This window comes from Hesperophylax consimilis, chromosome 13 (genome assembly GCF_061612785.1).
Source record: "Hesperophylax consimilis isolate HC1 chromosome 13, BYU_Hcon_1.0, whole genome shotgun sequence".
Taxonomy (NCBI): domain Eukaryota; kingdom Metazoa; phylum Arthropoda; class Insecta; order Trichoptera; family Limnephilidae; genus Hesperophylax; species Hesperophylax consimilis.
Genome location: NC_142848.1, coordinates 19,552,501 through 19,575,279, shown reverse-complemented (window position 1 = coordinate 19,575,279; position 22,779 = coordinate 19,552,501). Strand labels below are relative to the sequence as shown.

The window sequence follows — 22,779 nt, the reverse complement described above, 5'->3', positions numbered from 1 at the left end:
AATATTCTGCTTTTTAGACTGGCCACACTAGTAACTGTTACTTTTGCATAAAGTCACTTGAAACAGCGCGCGGTCCGATTTAACATCCTTGTTACTTTAACTGACAGTTAAATTTTTAACATAGCTCACGATTTAGCATTCTGTTGAAACAGACGGCCCTTAGATAAACGATACCGCTATTAATAATAATTCACACATATTATATACATTTACAACCACCGCGAGCTGTGAAAAGTTTCAGACTTGTGGGATAAACTACTGTCGAGAGTGAAGAAAACATTGGAAAAACACAAAAGTTCCAAAATTGCACAGTTGAATGTTTCGGACCAAAAAAATATTAGAATTACCGAACACACAATTTCTCACAAATAGCGAAAATAGGAAATATTATGAATCATTTTCTTACTACCAGATAGCTACGATAAAAAAGTTTTTAAATCCATTATCTATCGTATTTATGAGACTTTGAGAAGTGGTGTACCTATACGAGTTTCGCTCTGAATTCTGCGCAGGTTCTTGCAGCATTCGGTTTATTCAATGGAACGACGGGCTTAGTTATGTAGTAATTATATTTTAAGCTTTATGTTTCGATACTCAGAAAGCGCGATTATAAATTAGTAGCTGGTATACTTTACTATAGACGCTATAACATTCCGTCTCGCGACAGCAGTATTCCCACAACGTTAACATCACCATGATTAATGAGTCATTAATAATGACGATCCGTGCAATAAATTAACTATCGCACGTGATTATTTGCAATTACGAATGATTTTTTTTACAAATCTGTTTTGCCAACACGCAATGTAATGTAATGCCTTTTTGTTTTCTAATCGTTTTTTTAGATAGATTATCATTCGCGATGATCGGCAGTTTATAAATTGCTCTAATATTTTATTTAAATCTAGCAGCTGGTGTATGCTTAAATTCCGCTTCTCCAATTGATATTATTTTCATTCTTAAACGACTTTTTTTTATTTATTTACTCATATTCGTTTACGGCTGAACTGGTTTCGACCTAGCTTGAATATTTTTTGTATACTTAGATATAAAATATGGTTAAGACCAAAAAATACCTCGATTATTTTTCACATTTTTAAGATGTTTGTAGCGGGAATTTATTTGGACAGGACTAGTCCAAATAAACAATTAAAACGTAGTTTGGTTAAAATTAATGTTAATATTATTCTTGGTACAGCGTCTTGGCTGATAATCAATAAGTAGCAAAGTCTCAAACCAACTTTCTGCTATAGTGCTGAAGAAATTACTGTATTACCGACACGATTACGAGGTAGGAACATTGGTTGTTTATATCAACAATTCAGTTCAGAAAATCTTTATCTTTCACTTTAAATTACCAAAGGGGATATGTCTCCTAAAAGGGGTTATTTCTGAACAACACTCAGTTCGTGTCGGCATAAAACTAAAAAACTCTTATCAGGATTGTAAAGTGATATGTACAAGTGAATAAAACAATACGATCTGACATTACGAAAGTGTTTTGAATTGCAGCATGTGAGTAGCACAGAAAATATTGCGGATTGTAATTTTGCACCTGCTTACAGAAACACAAAGAACCCAAAAAGCATCAAAGTTATCTTAAATTCGATTTTATATTTCTTAGGTCGGTACACAAATTACAATGATTTTAGTTATAATTTCGTGGCGGCTTTTGTCAACGTGCCCAGCTTTGTAGCGGCCTCCCCCAGTCGCGGGCGTCCATTTCAAACTTAATAAAAATCGTGACACTAATAATAATTTAATTTGGACCCCCTCCCCGTGCAGGCCTCCCGTGTCGGCTCCGGGCGTAATTCGGAATGTGCGCGGGTCGGCTGATTCGCCGAACAATTTCCCTGAAAGTAATTTAAGTTTTCAGTAAAATGTTAAGCCCGGCTCGCCTCATTTCTGTTTACCCGCCATTTACTAAGTTGAAAAGTTCGGCTCGCCCCACAGCCGACAGAGCGCACTGGCTGAAATCTGCTTTAATCTGCTTTGCTTTGCTTTGCCGGTGAATGCCACATTTCAATTCATGATGCGAACTTACATAATTCATTTCAGACTACTGCTGAATAATATTGAGATTGAACATTGCTATTATTGCTGTGTTTATATTTACCGAGTCGTAGGTAATCTATTGGACTTGCCAAAGATCTTCCATGGAATTATTAATATTTTAAGGAATTTGTCTCTTTACAAACGTAAATTTGAGAATCTGAGTTTTTATAATATTACATCTTTCAAGAATCTCAATTTGGAGAAGGAAAAGTGTAAGGTTGGAAGACAATTCAAATCTAGTAACTAAACATAGCTAAAGCAATCAAACATACTAATTTCGGTTGTCAGTTGATGTGCGTGATGCGAAATGTTTCTGCGTAATGTAATATTATTCACGTTCAATGAACTTTTAATTTTCAAAATTAGAACTCACTGTAGAAATGAAGTAGGTACCAAAATTATGTTATTTTAATGATGATTCCATTTACGAAATGTGTATTTCATTTGTTTATATTTGTGACAGATGTGTCAAAAATTGACAGACACAAATCTGAATTTTATTTCTGATTTCTGAATTGTTTTTTGGTAAGCCTACCAGGAGCCCCTGATGATCCTGTGGCAAATATTTTATAATTAAATATTTTGGGCTTCATAAATCCTACAATTATAATATCCAGTGACTTTTCACGGTTCTGCGCCACTTTAATAATAAATTTTGTACTAAAATTGTAATATTGTTTGGACCCTCTGCTTTGGAAATCGTCAAATTAAAATCGTATGGATCGCATGCAAAGTTATTCATGCCGACGACAATCCGATACGAATACGATAGTGATTTATTTGTTGACTTGGTAGAATCTTAAGATGGTTTCTTTTGCAGAATTTGAAAAACTCATCAAATTTCAACGTTAATTTTCGGGTTCTCTGAAAGTTCTATTCAAGTTCTGTTGTTATATTATTATAAGCTATTTGCTTGACAGAACTGAAATAATAACAGAACTTGAAAAAATCTTTCACAGAACATTAAAATTTAAAGAATTGTTCAAATTCTCCGTAACAACCCGTCTTTAGTCTTCGGAAAACCTTCATTTATATTACTTCGGTAGGTACCTACACTAAAGCTTAATATATAAATCCAATAAATTTTCTTCAAGTTATCTACGCCAAATTAGTTACGAAACATTTTTTATAAAATATGAAACAAGCAATCGGGAAGCCTAATAAATAATAAATTACGTTCGCACGACTTCCACAATGACTTCGAAAATGACTTCCAAGCAACTTTAAATTTTCCACCGAAAAGGTTTACCCTCTTACTAATAAACGCGTGTTTAATTTTATACGACTGATAAAACAACCAGTTACCCTACATCTGTGGTTGTTTATCAATTTTTAAAACACGTTTATTGGTAAGGCTCTTAGTGTTTAACAGACTTTCTCAGACCACTTATTTGGAACCGGAAAATCTCTGGAGGGAAGAACGCACGTATACATCAATTTTGTATTTTGTATAGAAGAGAAAATTTTGATGAATTTCTATCGGGATATAATATTTGATGTTGTACAAACATTTTCTTATTCAATCATTTCCCTTATTCGGGAAACGAATGGCGGGGATTTGTAGCGCAATAAGATACTCGTTGGTACGCAGTTTGTTATTATGCCACCGGCGTCTTTATATACATTTAATAATCCACTTTATTCTAGTTAGCTTATGCTTTAGCATTGTTTGTAGCGTAGCGTTTTGGCCCTGACCCACTATCAAACTGTTATATTATTTTTACATAATAAGGAATTCCAGTCAAATTTTAAGTTTTTATGAAAGTTCATCTTCTAACTTTAATACCAGTATTATTTTTTTTTTTTACAAATGTGGGATATATATTTTCATAGTTAAAATAAATTTTAAAGGTTGCATTTTTCAAAGCCCGCCAAACGTTCGACATCTGACGGGGTACGCGTGACGTCATACGTACCTTGGTTTTTTAGATTAAGGTCAATTGGCTCGGGTCGGTATGAAATCAATAAATCCGATTTTTTACGAAAATTTACGAAAAACCTGAATTCTTTTGAAATAATTTGTTTACCACAGTGTCTACAAAGATGTGTGCGAGTCTACGATCGACGGTTCCACCGATCCGCAGTAAGATATGGCAGAACTCGCCGACCAATCACAGGGTGTTTTGAGTCTTTTACGGTTTTAAACATTTTTAAATGACGATTTATTAATTCTACGTCTACGTGTATGAATATATATTTTTAAGCCGTAATATTTTTCAATCCAGTTCCTTATTGCAGTGTATTCCACTAAGATCGTTTAGTACCTAATTGAAACATTGTGATATTAAGTATATATATTTTTAGAAGTAAGTATCTACACAATAACTTTTCAATTATGAGTTAATTTAAATTAAAATTTAATGCAAAACACGCCGACGTAGTTCAGCACGTAACTCGCGGTGTACCTACATCGTAACCGTTTTGAAAGCCCACAATAAATGCTGAAATTTAAAGCGCGTATAATAATTTTAATTTCACGCATCCCTACTCCCACCCAACAGTCATCGTGTTGTATAATATTCTCCGCTTTTAAATTTCCCGAATTACCCTCTCGTCATTTTTGAACGATGTATCCTTTGAAAATTTAAATCAATGTATAAAATTAAAATGTTACCCTTCGTAGTAATAACGTTACCCGCATCATTCAGAACATCCGAAACGTATTGAGTTGTTGACGGGATCAGAGACCCTTTCAACCAATAAAAGTTTGACTGGCGTGTTATATACAATGGTCCTTCGCACATCCTACCATCCTGATACCCAAGTGTCAATTGTTCACAAAAGCTCTCGGGGCCAAACGAAAAGTAAAGGCACGGGGAACTTGGTAAAGTGGATGATTATACAATTGAATCGTTTATTTCAAAAGCACTGTTATGTTCACCCAACCTTCGAGAGAATTCTTCAAACTGTTTTTTTTTAGTTCTGAGACATTCTACCCTTTTTCTCTTGAATTTCATGTTTTCTGTTTAGTGACCCAAAGTGAATATTTGCATTTATAATTGCAATGATTGGTGTGTTTTCCTACGTCTTATAATTTGTAAAGTTCTGTTATTGTTATGTTACGCTAACATAAACCTAAATCTAATCTAAAGTAAAATGTGCGGAGCAAGTGATTTTTCCAAATAAGTATGAATGTTACAGATGCTCAACTTCCGAGTACTCGCATATTATGGGTGGCCAATAATAATACGTAAATTGGTCTGCGACGTGCGGCGTTTGAGCTCTTCCGCATTACTGACTTCCTGCATTTACGGTAAATTGTGAAGCTCTTTACGCTCCTTTAGTGCGTCATAACGCTCATATTCCAGGCAATAAGGGACACATTATGATGAGGGTGCGCCATTTAGATGGACTGTGGACTACCCACACCCAGTACCCAGAGGGAAGGCTCTCTCGCACCCGTGGGCAGCCCAGCGCCCTGTCGCCCTCTCGCCCTCTCGCTGCCCGATTACGCCTGCATTTGACGGTGTTAAGTCACAATCACGCATATTTATGAAAGCAATTTCCATTGTTGCGATAACAGGGAAACAGGAAACGGGCACGCTTGTTTATTTGAATGCGCCGCCAGTGTATGCTGCTTGAGCGCTGAAACGTGCACTATAGAATAATCATATTAATGTGGCGCTTATCAAAAACGTCGTTATAAGGTGTAAAGATAACTTTTCAAAAGGAATATCTACAGTTATATGACTTATACTTTATGGTTTTTATGATTTTATTTCTAAGCTCGTTGGATAAGCTCACTCTGCTAGTTTCAGGGCACATTCTTTTGTGTTCACTTTAATTAACACGCTTTTAAAATTACTCCAACTGCTTACTTTTTTAAAAGCTTTAAATCCTAAGGTTTATATTACCGACATAATTTGAAATGATTCTGAAAAGGGAGTGAGTCCGAAGCCACAGGAACTTCCTACTTCCTACCCATCTTGCTACATTCTATCCACAATTTCATTACTTATATTATTATAATAATCAGCTTCCGACAGCTTAACTCTCTAATTTAAAATGAAGTATATTATTCGAGTTTCCAAAACAGCAAAGAAACCAAACAATCATTGAAATTATTTCCTTTAACTCGGTTTGTATTATTTGAAAGATACCGAGGGAAGAGGAGTGAGCAGGAGAGAGGGTTCTCGCTCGCACTCCCACGGCACTGTACGTGCTCCGAATGGAAGTCTAATTGTTTTATTATTTTAGGCCTTTTCCTTCCTTTTGGAGTCCCGTCCTTCTGCCGCCCACTTCTCTCTTCTCACTCCCGCGCCCGGCGCGTTTTACCCTGTCTTTTAGCGCATTATTAATGGGGCAACTTTAATGCGTTGTCAATGAAAAAAGATGTTTCCACTTTTCGGGTGAGTAAGATTAATTCAAACCGGGGCTCATTTGAATATCGCATTATAATTACATTGTTTGTGATTATTATTCATCCATTTTTATAACTTCGCATCGTTATGGTAAAACGCATTGTTTCGTAATTCAAAAGTTAAAAACCACAAAGAAAAAGCTTTGTTTACATTTTAATTTTTGCTTATGCAAACATCAATAGCATAATGAACACCGGTCACCACCATTCTGTTTGTAAGTGAGCGGCACAAATTTAAAAACCAATTTGCGATTCAGCCAAAAGGTAAAGGCTAAATGATAACAGCGGCCCAACATGGTAGGGTGGGAAGAAGGGAGTATAAAGTATCTAGTATCTAGTAGTAGTAGCAGGGGTGCAGAGAATGAAGGGGTGGTGCGGTGTTGGTAGGGAGCGCCATTATGTCGAGTCTGGCGGGTGGCGGGTAGGGCTAGCGGCAGCCTCGTGTATATGGTAATAAGAGTTGGAGCTACCTCCTCTCTCCTCCCGCTACTCCCGACGCCGACGGCTGGCAGGTACAAGCCGCGCAACTTTACCCGAGAGAGACGTGTTTGTGCATGCATTGAAGCTGTGTCAAGTATCTCAAACTTGCGGCGATGATCAATTTAGTTGAACTGCTGCATTATTCGGAACTTTAGGTCGCTATCCATGTCTAAGTCGGCTTTTCCACTGGGAAATTTATGCCTCCACGTAGTACTTACGAGTGCATATACACTACTGTGTGTAGTTATATACTAATCACACTTCAAATGTCATCGCAATGAAACTTGCAAAAATGTGAACCAAATATAATTCTATTTAACTGATACCATCGAATTAAAAATATCAAACAAGTTTCGTTTGTAAGCTTGGGCGAGGATCGTCCATCAAAGAAATCATTAGAAGAATTCGATTTCAATTGATTACTAATAGTCGTATTTTTATGATCAACAGCGACGCCATGCATGCGCGCACGCTGGTTGGGAGAGTGGGGTGTGGGGAGGGGAAGGTGGGAGAGTGGGGTGTGGGGAGGGGAAGGTGGGAGAGGGGAGGTGGGAGTGTGGGGTAGCGGCTAGCGAGCAATCGGATTAATTAAATCCATAAAACGTATTGTTTATAAATTCCATCCAGGAGTCGGTTGTCGGTTGGATAAACGATTTCCCTCCGAGCTACAGCGTTCGCTCATAAAGCCATAAATATTTAAATCGGAATGTTTAGCGGCGACGGCACACGCGGGGACAATGAGAATTATGAAGCATTTTATAGGCTTTTCCAGACTTTGCGGTGGCGGAATAATCTCCAATTCATTATTCCCGTGCACTTTTCACGTGTTACTTTAACGACCGCGACATTAAATAATAATGTAACGGCTTTAAATGGGTTTCGATCAGCCTTCCACAAGTATGTGAATATATTGCAACCCTTTACCATATTGCGATTTATACATTTAATATAAAACCAAAATCCCATTCCGCCATCAGTAAAACCAAAAGGTTTGTTTACAACAAACTGACGATCGTGCCATTTACTTGCATGAATAAACAGAGAACCGGTCCGCACACAATCCTTTTTTAAATTCACATTTCAACATTGCTTTTATTTTATTTTGCTACAACGACTCTTGACATGATTCGTCTTAAATATGTGATTCCCTTCATCGCGCTTCGTAATAATAATTGGATAATCTGTATAGCGCCGTTTTTGTGGAAAATCACCGCAAAGCCGCTGTATAATTTATTGTGAGTTCCTATGCTCTATCTAATTTTATTATATAGAAAGAGATACAGAAAACATACTTACTGTTCTGTTATTGAATATGTTATAGGCATGAAAAAATCACAATGTATCTTTAAAAGCTACTAAAGCATTTGTCGAGAGATTTTTGCTCTATTTCAAACGAGTCGTGTTCTATTAAATATTTTCACCATTTTTGCTTAATTATTATCGTTTTTTTAATATTAGCGCGCTCCCTCTAAAATTCGTATTTACATATCTCCCTTTCAAACCATCTTTGAACGCTTACTACGGGGCCTAAAATTGGGTTTGCAACTACTATACTACCGTTTATGGAAATGATTTCCCGAAGAGAAGAGACATGCGTCGTATGTAGGTATATCTTTATGTTATTGTAGTACGTATGTTGTGTGTTTGTTTGGGGATGGCATGTTTTGAGTGTGTTCAATGTGCGGTCAGGCTGCCCGTTAACCCGAACATAGAACGCTGTCGGTTAGGGAAAATCCAACGGGTATTATTATTTGTTGATAGAACAGTCAATTAGGTTACATCGCTGCGGTGGCAGTTAGCAGTTAGAACTCAGTTCGGCAATACGGCCTAAAGCAAGGTAACATGTTGGAAATGGAAATGTCCTTAATCTAGATGTTCTAGACAAAAATGAAGTTATAATTTCATTTGTAGAGATGCTACAAGAAAGGACTCTTCCGAAACCAGTCGACAGTCTAATGTTTTAATAAATACAAATATTTTGTACTTTGTATACATATATATTTTGTATATATGTAGGAGAAGATAATACTAACAAATCTAAACGAAACATTAAACAGAACAAGATAAATATATAACCAGACTTAAATATATATTTGCATGCCCTAAACTACACACTTCTTTTGCCCAGCACCATTATACCCACCAAGGAAAACATTTCTTTAATAAGTTACCAGACGAAATTAGAAAAAAAAAATATAAAAAAATATTTTAGGGAAATCGTTAACAAAAAAACTGATTCCCCTAGTTTCACTTGAAAATCTCACAAATTATCCTACTATACTCTATTTATCATCCATAATATATATTTTTTCTTCCTTCCAAATACAATAATTTGTATGGATTTTAATTTTGTAATTTTTTTTACTTTGTAACCGAGTTATATTATTTTGTCGCAAATGTACACTCCTCTTCCATCCACAAGCAAATGATTTTAATGGAAGTGTAGTATAAATTAAAACAGTATGACTTGTAAACATTGTATATTTATTGTAAAAAACACAAATAATAAACAAAAAAATAAAAAAATAAAATAACGGTTACAACTAGGAATCGAACACAGGATCTCTGGTATTAACGGGATAGCGTCTTAACCACTCTACCATTGTGAATTAATTATTAAACGTCATATTTGTCGTTCTGATATTTCAAATTCAGAATTAACAATATCATCTTGCAACCATTTATTTCCCAAATTTTTGGGAGTTACCTTTTTAAATTACTACAAAGTTCTAATGTGTCTCGGATAAACATATCCGATTTTTATTTATATGGGACACCTATTGACTTTTTGAACAAGTCTAAATGAATTATCAGGAATATTTTGATTAAGTAGTTATTAATTAGTTTAAATGTTCTCATTTATTATTTATAATAGCTCTGTTGTATCTATACGAGCTGTCCATTCGCCATTCTTTCTCGCGAGACACGCGATCATAATCTGAGTTCGGCTTGTAGCCTATTAAATAATAATTATTATAAGCCGCGCTGTACAGCTAAATATCGGCCAGAAGGGATGCGAGGCGCTGGTGGTTGATGCTGGGGATCCATTGCTCGATAATTAATACTCCAATCTCTAGAGCCCGGTGCGGTTACTCAGCAACGACACATAATACCGTAGCCAAGCCTTTGTCAAAATATCATCTCGATACACTGCAGTGCTTCAACTTGTAATAATAATATTCTAGACTTGTAATAATAATGGATGTTTAAAACATTGGCTACATAATAATAATGACCTAATACTAGTTCTGATATAAAACATAATAATTGAGGTATTTATGGAACTAATGACATTGGCCCGTGGACCTTTACTTTATAGTGGCTTCTAATTATGAAGTTGTTTTGTGAACATTTATTTATAACAAGAAGTAAGTAGGTACTTAAATATCCATGTAAGATCCTTTATTATGAACCATGTTTTTTTCAAATAAGGAATTATATAATTTGTACAAAGAATGAATTATCTCAATAACAACTCTTTTTTCAAACTTTCTTCAGTCGGGTAGGTACCATAATAATATTTTTTCTATATTATAGAAAAAATATGCAACACGACGATGTCACATTTGAAAAAAGAATCTTTACTGAATCATAGTCAAAGTTAGCCATCTATTCAAAGTAAGGCATGCCTGAATAATCAAGTAGAAGCGGCAGATTTCAAAAAGCAGAAACGGAACGCACGAAAAAAATTACATACAAACAAAATGCAAAGCGGTTGAGGTAAAACAACGATTACTGCAACGACGCTATGCATAACCGCCATTACAGTTCTTCCCAACAACTCGAACAGATAATCCCAATCGGTCTACGGACTATACAGAGCTTACAAAGAATTGAGAGTAAGACCGGAGTGCGCAATAAGTCGCCATCGCCATTTTACAAGTCACTGCGCCAGCGTCGTGACCGATGGAACAATGATAACATTTCTGCGCTCATCTCCGTCCATCAAAGTTACATTTCGTGAGCGTTTGGTGGTTTTTTTACGCCCGAGAGTGCATCGCTAACATTGCTTGCCCCCGCAGTAATATAATACGTCGATTATGGAGAGGAGCCATTACTCCCGGCCGGGCAGGAACACATTTCTGGTCATTAATTTCCAAGATGGCCGGGACATGCATGTTGATAGTCAGGCCAAATTGGTTGGTTTAATGGATTCTCGATTTGTACGAAGATACCTACTGAGGATACAAGACTTATGGTTATGCGCCTAGTCGATGAAATAACATGATTAGCTTTAGATTAATTCCATTGATTTTAAGAACTTTGCGGTAATTATCAGAGAATTCAAGACTACCGGCCCTTTACCTTGGAGCGATCTTGTTAAGTATGATCTTGAGTAATTAGAATTTTTAATATTTTCCTGGCGCTGACCCGTAAAACGTTCTTGGCAAATCAGTTCCAATTTAAATGTTATATCATATGTATTTTTCGATTGTCTGAAATCTTCGCACAATCAGTTCCAATTTTGAAAATGACACTTGGATTTGAGTTTATTGAACCAGATTTCACACAGGACTAACGCACACATTACTAAAATTAGTAATTTTGATGGCCACATAACGTACATACACGGAGAAAAATGAGTATGGCTGATTTATTAAAATCCTTTCAGAAATGTGATGGCAAGCCATTTCCGTCAATCACGTGTTCATGCAGCTACGATTATCCTGATAAATATAATGACGTAATTCGACAATATTAGAATTTTTATGAACACGTGTTCTGACATCCTCATAACACATTCGTGTTTTACTGATAGTTTGTTAGGAATTCTTTCAATTCATTCGTTAAAGTACTGCAGGCCCGTTTTTAAGAGAAAAACGAATAATTTGACAATATTTTTGATAAATTAGCAATATTTCACATCAGTAAGTTTTCTCCGTGTGTGTACGGTTGAAATATCTCCCAATAGTGGAATTTTCTGCTTGTGAGAAAAAAACACGCGAATCTTTTTTCTGTTCAAACATCAGAGGCAACATTGGGAACAATGAACAAAAAACAGGGCATAAAAGCTCGGCACTTCAATTCAAGCATACTTAGATGTTTCTTAGGAGCCATAAACACAATTCAAATACCATTCTTTTAATACGACATTTTTTTTCCACCGGTTTGAAACCGGTAACGGACAAAAAGAAAAAATGGAAAAGGTTTAAACTTGTTTCAACATACTATCACTATAATGGAATTCCACCACAAATAGTCAGTTTAAACAATATATTAGATAAACGAGGCGAGCATTGCTCACGAAACATGTCGGTTGTATCCAAATAATAAAACGTTATTCAATCGTCTCTTTAAGGCGATGCACTACGTCGTGTAATATTTTTAATTGAGCCGCTATCAATAACAACCGTTACGTAGATGGCGATAGGGTTTAAATTCACGCTTATCACCATCCGCCTGTTTTGATTTAAGCAAGAAAAAAACATGGCCAAAAAGTACCTTTTATTTTATTTTGTGGATGTTCAGGCAATATTTATTTTTTTTTCCTTCATTTTATAAATAACTTAATTTGCCACATTATACAATAAAATCATAACCGAAAATGGGTTCGTAAGTAGGAGATTTTGAACTTTAAAGCAGTTTTCATAGGCCTTATACATTATTTTTTTCTCGGCTTATAAAAAGACTTATCTAAAAAATACTCGATTATTTCAAAGGCCAAGATGTATTCTACTCGCAGTATTTAATTAAAGCATCTGAAAAATTTCTAGGCGACCAAATTTTCAAATTAAAAACACATGATTTTGCATTACTACGTATGGCATCGCCTTAACGCAATTATTCATTTGGTCATTTTTGTCAAAAACCTTCTCAAGCGTGCTTTAACAGCCATAAGTGAATAACTTACTTGATGTATTCAGTGTTTTTAATAAAATAAAGATTCCCGGCTAGACTTACAGCAGTTGTACAGTTCTTCAGTCCCATTGGTATTCGGACCTGGGGGCGACCAAAGTGGTGTAACATTTGCGGCACGCCCGGCGCGGGGCGCACGACCCGATTGTGATATTACAATTCGCGGCACGGCGACACAACGCGCCGCGCTCCTTCCTGCTTTCTTCTTCCTTCTTCCTTCTTCGTCCCGTGGGTGCAGGATATTCAGGGGAGTCTGCCTGAAAAAATACCCATTCATCTTCAAGGAAAATAACGCATATACATAAAGGGATTTTCTTTTTATAGTTATGACAAAACAGTGCAGGGATAACACAGAACATTGAAGAAAAATATAGCCGTCCTGGCGGATGTGAAACTTCCAAATTGAGTCTATATTTTTTTTTTATATTAAACTAATTTTATTATTATTAAAATATACGCAAAGAAATATATTACAAATTGAAAAAATCATCGTCATTTAGAATAGATCCATTGTCAATCTTAGTGAGAATAGAAACAAATATAACGCACAGAGTTTTGACAGCCGAGCGGAAAGAGCGGAATGAGGTGTCGTTCCCTGCAAGAGCGCCGTCTCATCTTGCCACACTTGCTACGTAAGAGTTGTTTCCCCCTCCCCTAGGCGCGCCAAAAGATGTTTCACATTAAAAAAACTCTAAGCTAACGTAACTCAACCTAAATTAACCTAACGTAATATTTTTCATTCGGTTACCCCTTTTAAAACAGATTGAACCTATTCGAAATAATTTTATAACGTTTATTTATAGTTTACAGTGAACTGTGCGAGTGTTGTACTTTTTTGTTCTGTCAAGATTATTGCCAATCATCAGGATAGATCACCTGCTACACTGCCTAGCTGTCCAAAACGTCCAGGACTCTAGACCTAGGAACACCCTTAAGTCTTCAAAAATGTATGTGATTGCTGTTAGTACTAGGTTTATCATTTGAAATATTTTCTTTGATTTCCAGAAAAGAAAATAAACACTGCCTAACACATGGTATTTAACAATGAACACTAAATCAGTGTTGAAAACCGGCATTAAAAAGATCTGAGACAATATCTACGCGAGTCCACGTTTATGTTTTATGTAGTTTATTTATGTTGACTTTTATTTCCCTATTATTTCAGCTCCCGCGAATTCGAAACTCCACAATCTATAAAGAGCCGTATCCTTGTACTGCTTTATGTAATGTGTTGAACGTTCAATAACATCCCTCTTTTCCAGTGATTGCCCAACTTTGCGATATCGACTCCCTGGGGGCACGCACAAAATTTACTGACTGCAAATTTTTTAAGAATCTCTTTATTATTCGTAATCCGGTTAAAAAGGGATTTCAGGCCTTTAACGAATGAATTGATTGGTTTTCTGACAAATTTTTAGTAAAATTATCTGAAAACGGCCTGCAATTCCGCTTTAACCGAATATCAATAATTTGAAATTCTTAATAAATTAACAATATTCACTTTTCTCCGTGCGGAGTTCCAGGAAGCGGTTGTGGGCAGGACAGTAACGAGTGTCTATAGCGGCGGTTCCTAACCTTTCCAGTCTTGGTACCCATCAGGGAAACTGATTTTACCCCCCTCCCCCTCTTTAAATAGTTAACTATTAACGTTAAAACGTTTTCAGAACTGTGTAACAGTCAGTTAACAATTTTATATAGTGGATATGTATATCCAGTAGGTACATACAAATAAGGGGCTTTAGTTTTCCTGAATGGGGAATAGGAATGAAAAGTGTTTTGTCATTAAGGGGTGGTGAACCAAATAAGTTTGAGAAACTACACTCTATTTCGTGTACAGCGTAGCGTGTATCAAGCGAGCATTTTTTCCAGATAGTTACTCCATTCTAGATTGCCCATGACGTCTAAACTTCCCTCACCACTCCCCACCCCTTCCGAAGCCCAACACAGCAGTTAAATTGTGTATGAAGTACGAACACATTCACGAACAGTGGAGCGGGTGGCGCGTGCCGGGGGAATGGCGGCCATTTTAAGATGTCACATGCTGCTGAAGCCGTATATTTATATCGCATTTCATATAAATAACTGCTGCCTCCATACATCCACCACCACCGCGATTATTGAATACGTGCAGAAGGACAGTGCTATTTTTACGGATAAAGAAATCAAGCGACGGAGATTATTTTCTGCAGTGGCTTTTACCCAAAATACGCATTTGCGTAAAAAAAATGATTATTGGTTTTTTGGTTGGTTCGCAATATTGGTCGAGTGGGGGAAGGGGTCTGAAAGAACATATTATGCATTGTAACATCCAGATATTCTAGACAAAAAAAGTTTAGTTACGATATACACGTGCAGCCTTTTTTAATGTACTCTCCATGCAAATAGATTCAATGCGTTATTTTGATTTAGTTTGCCGGGTTTTAGCCTACTTTAAAAAATAGGAGTCAATCTGCATATCCATCACGCATTACAAAAATATATTTCAGTGTAAACGAAAATAAAATCAGAATATTTAAAAGTCTGCTTTTTATTAACTTCTCCGGAGGCATTAAATATTATCCCAACCAGGAGCACATACTCGTGGGGCGTAATATAGAGCCTTTCCACCTTCTGCCCGACATTGCACGTAGGTACTTCCACAATCCATACGTCGTCATGTTGAGTATTATATTACTCGCGCTTAATGGTAGGTACTCTGCCGACAATTCCGAGGCTGTCGGGATCGGGTAGCGTAGTGCCGTATGTGTGAATGATATACTAGTGAGACAGATATCCAAAAACACCTGTAAAAAAAAATTATATTGATAATAAAAAAATAAAAATAAAACATTCCCGGGTTACGAATAACATTACAATATTTGAAAAAAACTCCCACTACCGTCATTATAAGCGGAATATGTTGTGTGTGTAATGATGGAGGACTTACCTAGCAGAGAAATAATAATTGATCCCACGACTGCCTGGGTGGGAATCCGACGCATTAGTTAACTCTACCACCGACCGGTTTTTTAACACTGCGTATAAATAAAATGATGTTTGGCCCGTTCATTACAATGGAATTTCTAATATCTTATTTTGAATACATTCTAATGAGTGAATTTTACTTACAAAATATTCTTTATTAAGTATGTTTTTGTAATTTTTTACACAAAATTATGATGTACGTAGATTCAATTTGATATTTTATTAGAACATTGGAAGATATGTTTTATCATCCATGGTTCGAACGGAATTTCCAATAGTAGGGAGAAGTCGGGAGATTTATTTATTGCACTCTATTCATTTCCATTCTTCTTTTCTCGTTCTCTCGTTCATCATAATTCTTTCCCATAGTAGCTGGGGCAGTTTTTTCCACTTGGATAAGTTTGAATAAAAGATCCCAGTTGGGAGTTTTAACAGTTTAGTCGTGGATTTTATCATCGTTTCTTGGCGTATTTCTCAGTATAAAACTTTCATATTTTAGATAGGTATTTTATTTGTAGGTAATAAAAAAGGCATAAAATGTCAAAATCCTTTATAGAAGTATCCAATGACATCATCGTTCGCGGTTTCGGTAATTTGAGACGTGTTACTTAAACCTGCACAATATTCTAGAAAGTAGAAATTACAAAACATGCAGGTAATAGTGTATTTAAGGCGATTAATGCCAGTTTTTTTTATTGTAGATAGATCGGTTTATAGTGTTGTGTAGGGACGTAGGACACGATTTCAGAATCAGTTTGTATAAGGTACTCAAATACTAAAATGAGGTGTTGAAGCGTCCCATATAATATTTGTATTTATACTAAACCCTTTTAAATATATTTTGTGAGGCGGCGCGGCGAGACAATTTACATCTTGTATGAGGTACTCGACACTACTCTGTTAGAGATATGTAATAACAGATTATCTACATAAAGTCGGTAAGTTATAAGAAACCTTTGGAAAAAATATTTGTAATTCTGATATGAAAACATTTTGATATTTAGGCCCAACCTTTTTTGTGTATTTCGTCGCCTAAGCAATTTCAATCTTATCGCGACCATCGCAATGAATATACTGGTTATATGCTCCGTTGTAACCTCTCTTTCTTTCTCACAAACGACGCATATAACAGAAAAAAGAGGTTATACCCATTCAGCGACAGGACCACATGTGGCAAATCAACCAGAATTTCAGTGTCATTTCAGAATACGTATCTCCTTAATTAATTATGTGGCTTGCTTCTATAAGGGCCAGTGTCAGTTTTTCCAACTTAACTAGGCCTATGTAGAATTGCTCTTTTTAGAAAGTTTTAATTTTAAGAAAGGCGTTTTTCTAGTATAAAACATCGGGGTTTTTGTTTTGAGATAAACGCAAATAAAGATTGGTATGCTCATATGCCCAACTGATATACCCAACTGTATCTCTTAAACGGCTGTATGTATGAGATAGAGCTTTGTTTCACTAATAAATATGATTATGGCAATACCGAAACCAAGCTTAACTCAAAAAGCTAGTTTTGTAGTTAGACCCCTGTGATCCTAAGCTCCCGACATTTGACCCCGAAAATCGAAAAATCCTTTCTCGAATTCGAAAGGTTCTTTTATAATTCGGAAGATAACGCAATTTTGAGGCGAAATCGCAAAAAATATACATCGAAATCTGGCATTCGCCAGCAAGCAAGCCACGGAATATATTCCGATGAGGTCAACATTCTGTCGTCCAAAATGGAGATTGAGTTTTTCAAAACAAATCCAAGGCGTATAGGAATACCTAAGTGTAAGTTGATAATTCGATGGTCTCAATCAAAGCACACCCGCCTTGTTCTCCGGATTAGGGCATTTAGTCCGTGGTGTTATCATTTGGCCGAGGGGGCGGGTGTAGGCTGTAGTAGAGTGCCTGTGGGGGAAGATCTGCTCCCGGGCGGGTGGCAGGGGTCTAATTGTTATTGGCGACCGGAGTCTCCTATCTGTACGCTTTATCTGGCTTCAGAAAAGCAACTTTACTTGTGGAATGGGAGTTTGAACGGAGCGGCCTAATTACTTTGAATTAGCACATCTTTATTATAATCTTTGGATTGGTGTGATTTTAGCCAAAATTAAATGTTTGTTCATTCGTAAATCGTCATTTTTCTTTATCTATCAATAAGTTTGCATTCCATAAAACATGTTCTATTGCACACGGGGAGGAGAAAGGTTGAAAACTTCTGGTCACTACTATTACATTAAGCTCGATGTTAAGTGTTTAATAGATTGTCTTCCATTCTCGAGCGACGGCGACTTGCAAATATATTATTTTATTTCATTTCTCGATGCGAAATAATCCATATAATTCAATCAAAAATATTTTCCTCTGAATCCACAGCCGAGGAACTAATCTTCAGGTCGCCATTTGTTCAGTTATATCACTGGACGCGCAATCAAATTAGCAATTTCAAATGACTGCCACCTGATTTTAACGAGTTTAAATATCTAGGTACCAAGTACCAATTACCAGGTAGTATTCGCAATAAAACCGTCGTTATAACTGGAAACTAATTATTTGATAACATCAATACGCGTATGATAAGTTTTTATATCTTATTTACCTCCATTCTGAAGCACTTTATTTTATGTCTCTGTGTGAAACTTTCCTTGATTTGAACTTTATCGTTTACGTATACTTTAAGGTGGCATTTCTGCGTTTTATTCATGGCGTCGTAAAACTCTCCCATTAAATTCTCGTCCACTCCCTCTTCACGTCTTCTTATATTCTGTCTTTTGCAGACATTTATGGTTTCTCCTTGAAAAACTCATTTCAGAAATGTTTTATTATATTTCAATGCAACTAGGTAACAACCTGTAGATTTTTTTTAAATTCCTTTATTTTTCCCTATTTTTACATTAATTACATACAATATTATATAAATCAATACGAATAATGGGAACCCACTAAGGCGCAGCCTGTGCGTGGGTAATATATTTAAGTTATTATATTATTGTACCTAGAAATAAACAAACGGTGGGCATATAAAACAAAAACAAGATTACATTTTGTCTAAGCGGTTTGTATAAAAAGTGTTTACAGATTGCTAGTTTTTTTTTTAATACTAAAGTTGAAAAGAATAAATAAATGTTTCGCTTTTCAAAAATACTTCAATGATAATATAAACTAAATCAAATCTTTGAAATTGAAAATTGGAATGAATTCATTGCTGGGCAATTTATTTTTCTATTTTTTGTACTTAATTAGTCACATTTTTATAATCCATCGACGGGCGACACGGCTGTTATGCTCAGTAACAGAAATGACAGAGCTTAATAATAATAATAAAACAATGTTTTTATCAAATTTTTAAAATAAAATACTTGTTTAGCAGAATTGCACAGCATTTTTGAAGAAAATATGAATATACTTATGTATGACATGTTTTTCTGTATCTGTTTGTAAATAATAACATTAGATGCCTAGGAACTCGTAATAATTTGGTACAGCGCCCTTGAGGTGAGTTTTCACAAAAACGGCGCTGCGCAATTTATCCAATTATTATTATTATCATTACACTATTAACGTGTGAGTATATTATCTTCTATTCTATTCGTAACTCATCCTATATCAACTAAACTACTTTCTCCACGGGAAGCTATCGTAATAGAATACAATAAAGTTTTCTCCAGGATGAAGTTCGAGCTTTGTACAAGGAGGTAGAACAGACCACTTAATATAATTCTCAACGGCTCGGCGCTGTTCAACGATATTGTTCATTATTTATTTAAAACAAGGGATTATTTGGATTACTCCGAGTAAAATGGCTTCAGACCCATATCCCTTATCCATCCATCACTCTCTCCCTTCCTGTGCCCCGGGTACTTGTTCTCCCGCTAAGTGTGTCGAAAAAACTCGCTAAAATTGCTATTTAAGATTCATCTTCAATTGCATATACTCAGTTTGATTCTCACGCCAATAGTGAATTTTGTTTTTTTGTTGTTGATGGTTTGCGCGTCCTCCTACTCCTTTAGTCAATTTTTCAAGAACCATGCAGTATCCATCATCAGGACAGATCTGTAGAGTGTAAAAAAGGACTTTAATTAATGTAGCATGGTACCGTGTCACGGTAATGATTTATCCACGGTACCAATTATGGGTTACATTAGTTACTTGTAGTGTAACACTACAGTACTATCCGAATTGTCAATCCGAAAAGTAATTCGGCCATACTTCAAAAGTAAATCAACAAATATTAATTTTTATTTTTTGTAATAACTTTGTGAGTATATTGTAATATTTAATTTGTTTGCTGGTAAGCGACCTTTTTCTTTATACTTTTGCGTACCCTGAATTGCGATATTACAATCCAAGTTACCAGGAGCACAGAATGCGGAGAGCGGATGAAATTATCGAGCCTGTTTATTTTGACCAGCGAGGCGTCAAGTGACCATCAAGTGACCGCCAAGCCTGCAAAACTGCCAAATTTGTGGCATCCACAGATGTATTCTGACGTCAGTGGTGCGAGGGGGGATGCTGAGGGAAACAATGCGTCATCCTCTCACCGCGCACCGTCTGCAAGGGCCACATGCCACATACACCATGTCGTCAGCTGGACGAAGCCCCGAATTTCATATAGTTAACGTTTCGGCATAACAAATGAATAGATATTATCTTCAAAAATAACATTTTTATTTATTATAAAAACTTAAGGAGTTCACGAGAGACTTGTTATAAATCGGTAGAAATTTTGTATGCGTGGGCTTAACTATGTTTTTTTTTTTTTTTTACAGTGCCTACCTTTTACAATACCTCACAAGAGTCCCAACTGCTCCCGTCTGGAGCCAGTGAGACTATGGCATCCCCAATTGGGGGATGTTGTGAGGCTGAAGGTAAGTGGGAAAGGGAAAGAGGAAGGTGGGGAAGTACCTGGCTATTCAGATCTAGTCACTAAACACGGCTAAAGCCATTTGGAGCAACGTTACAATTCTGAATGGTGGTCTTACACCAGGGCGATACTGGTAGTATCTTCCACTCTGGAACGTGCCGCAAATGTACTATATATTATTTTAATTAATGAATTGTGAAATAACACAAATTAATCAAATAAAATTTATTTGCGCACGCCGGGTTCGAACCCGCGACCTTCGGAATGGCAGTCCAATGCGTTACCACTGGACTATGCCGGCCGTCTGTGAGTGATCCAGAAGAGACAGACAAAAACTATGTAACGGTTGGCTCTGGCGTCATGAAAATTGAACAGCTTTTGCTACCTGGAATTTATGGGTCTCCGCCATTACTTTCAGCGCGCATCGTCATTTTTAAGTCAGTGATAAATATTTTTGAAGTGTCGAAAAATAAGTCAAAGACAGTTTTCTGTTGTCCAATAAAAAAGGGTGTTGATATCTACGCCTGGACGAAGCCAGGTAGCAAAGCCAGTTGGTTACTATACGTTTTAAATATTTTGATTTATATATATAGATATTATATTTAATGGAATGGTTCCACACCTTCGCACGCTCGACATTCCAAGTTTCGTATTCTGCTAAATAGTTTAATGGCAGTTTTTTCCAGGTAAAAGACATTTTCCCACGGAATTCGACAGATTCAGTAGATGTTTGGCCAACGAACCGGTAATTTGATCGATGTAATTCGTCGTGGGATTGGACCTACGTGCCCTCTGTCATTAAATTTTCTTTCGACTACACGAGCGCAGTTTTTCTAAATAAAAATATGTGTCCGAGAAATTGTGATTGACATTTAAAATGTAAAAATGGGACTAACCAAATGTTTTTTTCCTCTCTTTTTAGGTGTTTTGGTGGTCAACGTGACATGGCGGGGAAAAACCTACGTTGGCACTCTTTTGGACTGCACGAGACACGATTGGGCTCCACCAAGGTAAATATTTTTCAAACATCGTCTTTAATCATTCGAAATTTTTATATAGATACCATAATAACGTGAGCTAGAAGTTCTCCTGGCAGTCCTGGCTGGGGTGGTACATATTTTGTAATATTTTACATCTTGATGTATGGTTTCGTATCGTATCGTATCGCATCGCATCTCATCGCATCCTAATCATCAAATACACCAATCAAAATTAAGTTATTAAGTCCACTTTGTGTAGTTTTCAGAAGGCAAAGCATGTAATAAATAGCTTTGTGTACACCACTACCTTATCAAAAATAATCGGCATGTTTCAAAACCAATGGTTTCTTCGTATATATATGTATTGAAAATTAACAAATTTAAGAATAGACAATATTGTCTATTTTATTTAAATTAAAATACTCCACAAAGTAAATTTGTAATTATTGAAGAAAATAAAATGAATTATTCACTGTCTAAATCACATTATATATGTTTTCAGGTTTTGTGATTCCCCAACTGAAGAACTCGATGCTCGGACTCCGAAAGGTCGTGCCAAACGCGGAAGGGGAGCAACCCCGGGTGGAGACCTTAGTAATTTCACCGAGACTCGCTCCTCAGTTCACAGCAAGCTGAGGAACGGCGGCGCCAAGGGCAGAGGCAGGGGGGGCGCTGCGGGAGCAGGGGCCACCGGCTCAGGCCCGCTCAGGGAGGTCCCCTCACCCCCGCCCTCCACCAGAGCCTCGCCCTCTCCCGCGCCCTCTCCGCAACCCCCTGCGCCCCCCGGCAAGAGGAAGGCGCGCGCCACTGACGAGGAATCTCCAGCCGGCAAACGGCGCGCTCCCGCCTCCCCGCCTGCCTCCCCCGCCTTGCTCGAGTGCCCCGAGCCCAACTGTTCCAAGAAGTACAAGCACATCAACGGCCTCAAGTACCACCAGTCCCACGCTCATGGCGCTATCGAAGAAGACGAATCTAAGGATGTCGCCTCCATGTCGGAAAATGACGAATCCAATACGGAAGCACCTAGTCCCGTTGGACCCGTTAAGTCCCCGGACAAAATGCAAGAACCGAGCACTCCCAAGAAGGAAGAGAAGCCGGAAGTTGTTACTCCTGCCGCCACTCCTGTTCCCTCCCCGGCGGACCTGCGTGTCACCCGGGTGCCAACCCCACCCCCCACTCCCACCCTTACCCCGCCGGCACCCCCGCCAGCGCCGGTACAGCCACCCATACCCTTG

At 37.0% G+C, this 22,779-nt stretch overlaps 1 protein-coding gene across 2 annotated transcripts in view; it reads left to right on the top strand.

Annotated features, from left to right (window-relative positions):
- Positions 1 to 22,779, top strand: part of sbb (scribbler) — a 402,653-nt gene that overhangs the window by 374,913 nt on the left and 4,961 nt on the right. For both annotated transcript variants that reach the window (XM_089638842.1, XM_089638841.1), the window contains 2 exons: positions 21,487 to 21,574; positions 22,047 to 22,779. The exon at positions 22,047 to 22,779 is cut by the window's right edge and continues 1,352 nt beyond it. In XM_089638842.1, coding sequence (XP_089494968.1) covers positions 21,487 to 21,574; positions 22,047 to 22,779 — 821 coding nt within the window. The remainder of the gene's footprint in view (positions 1 to 21,486; positions 21,575 to 22,046) is intronic.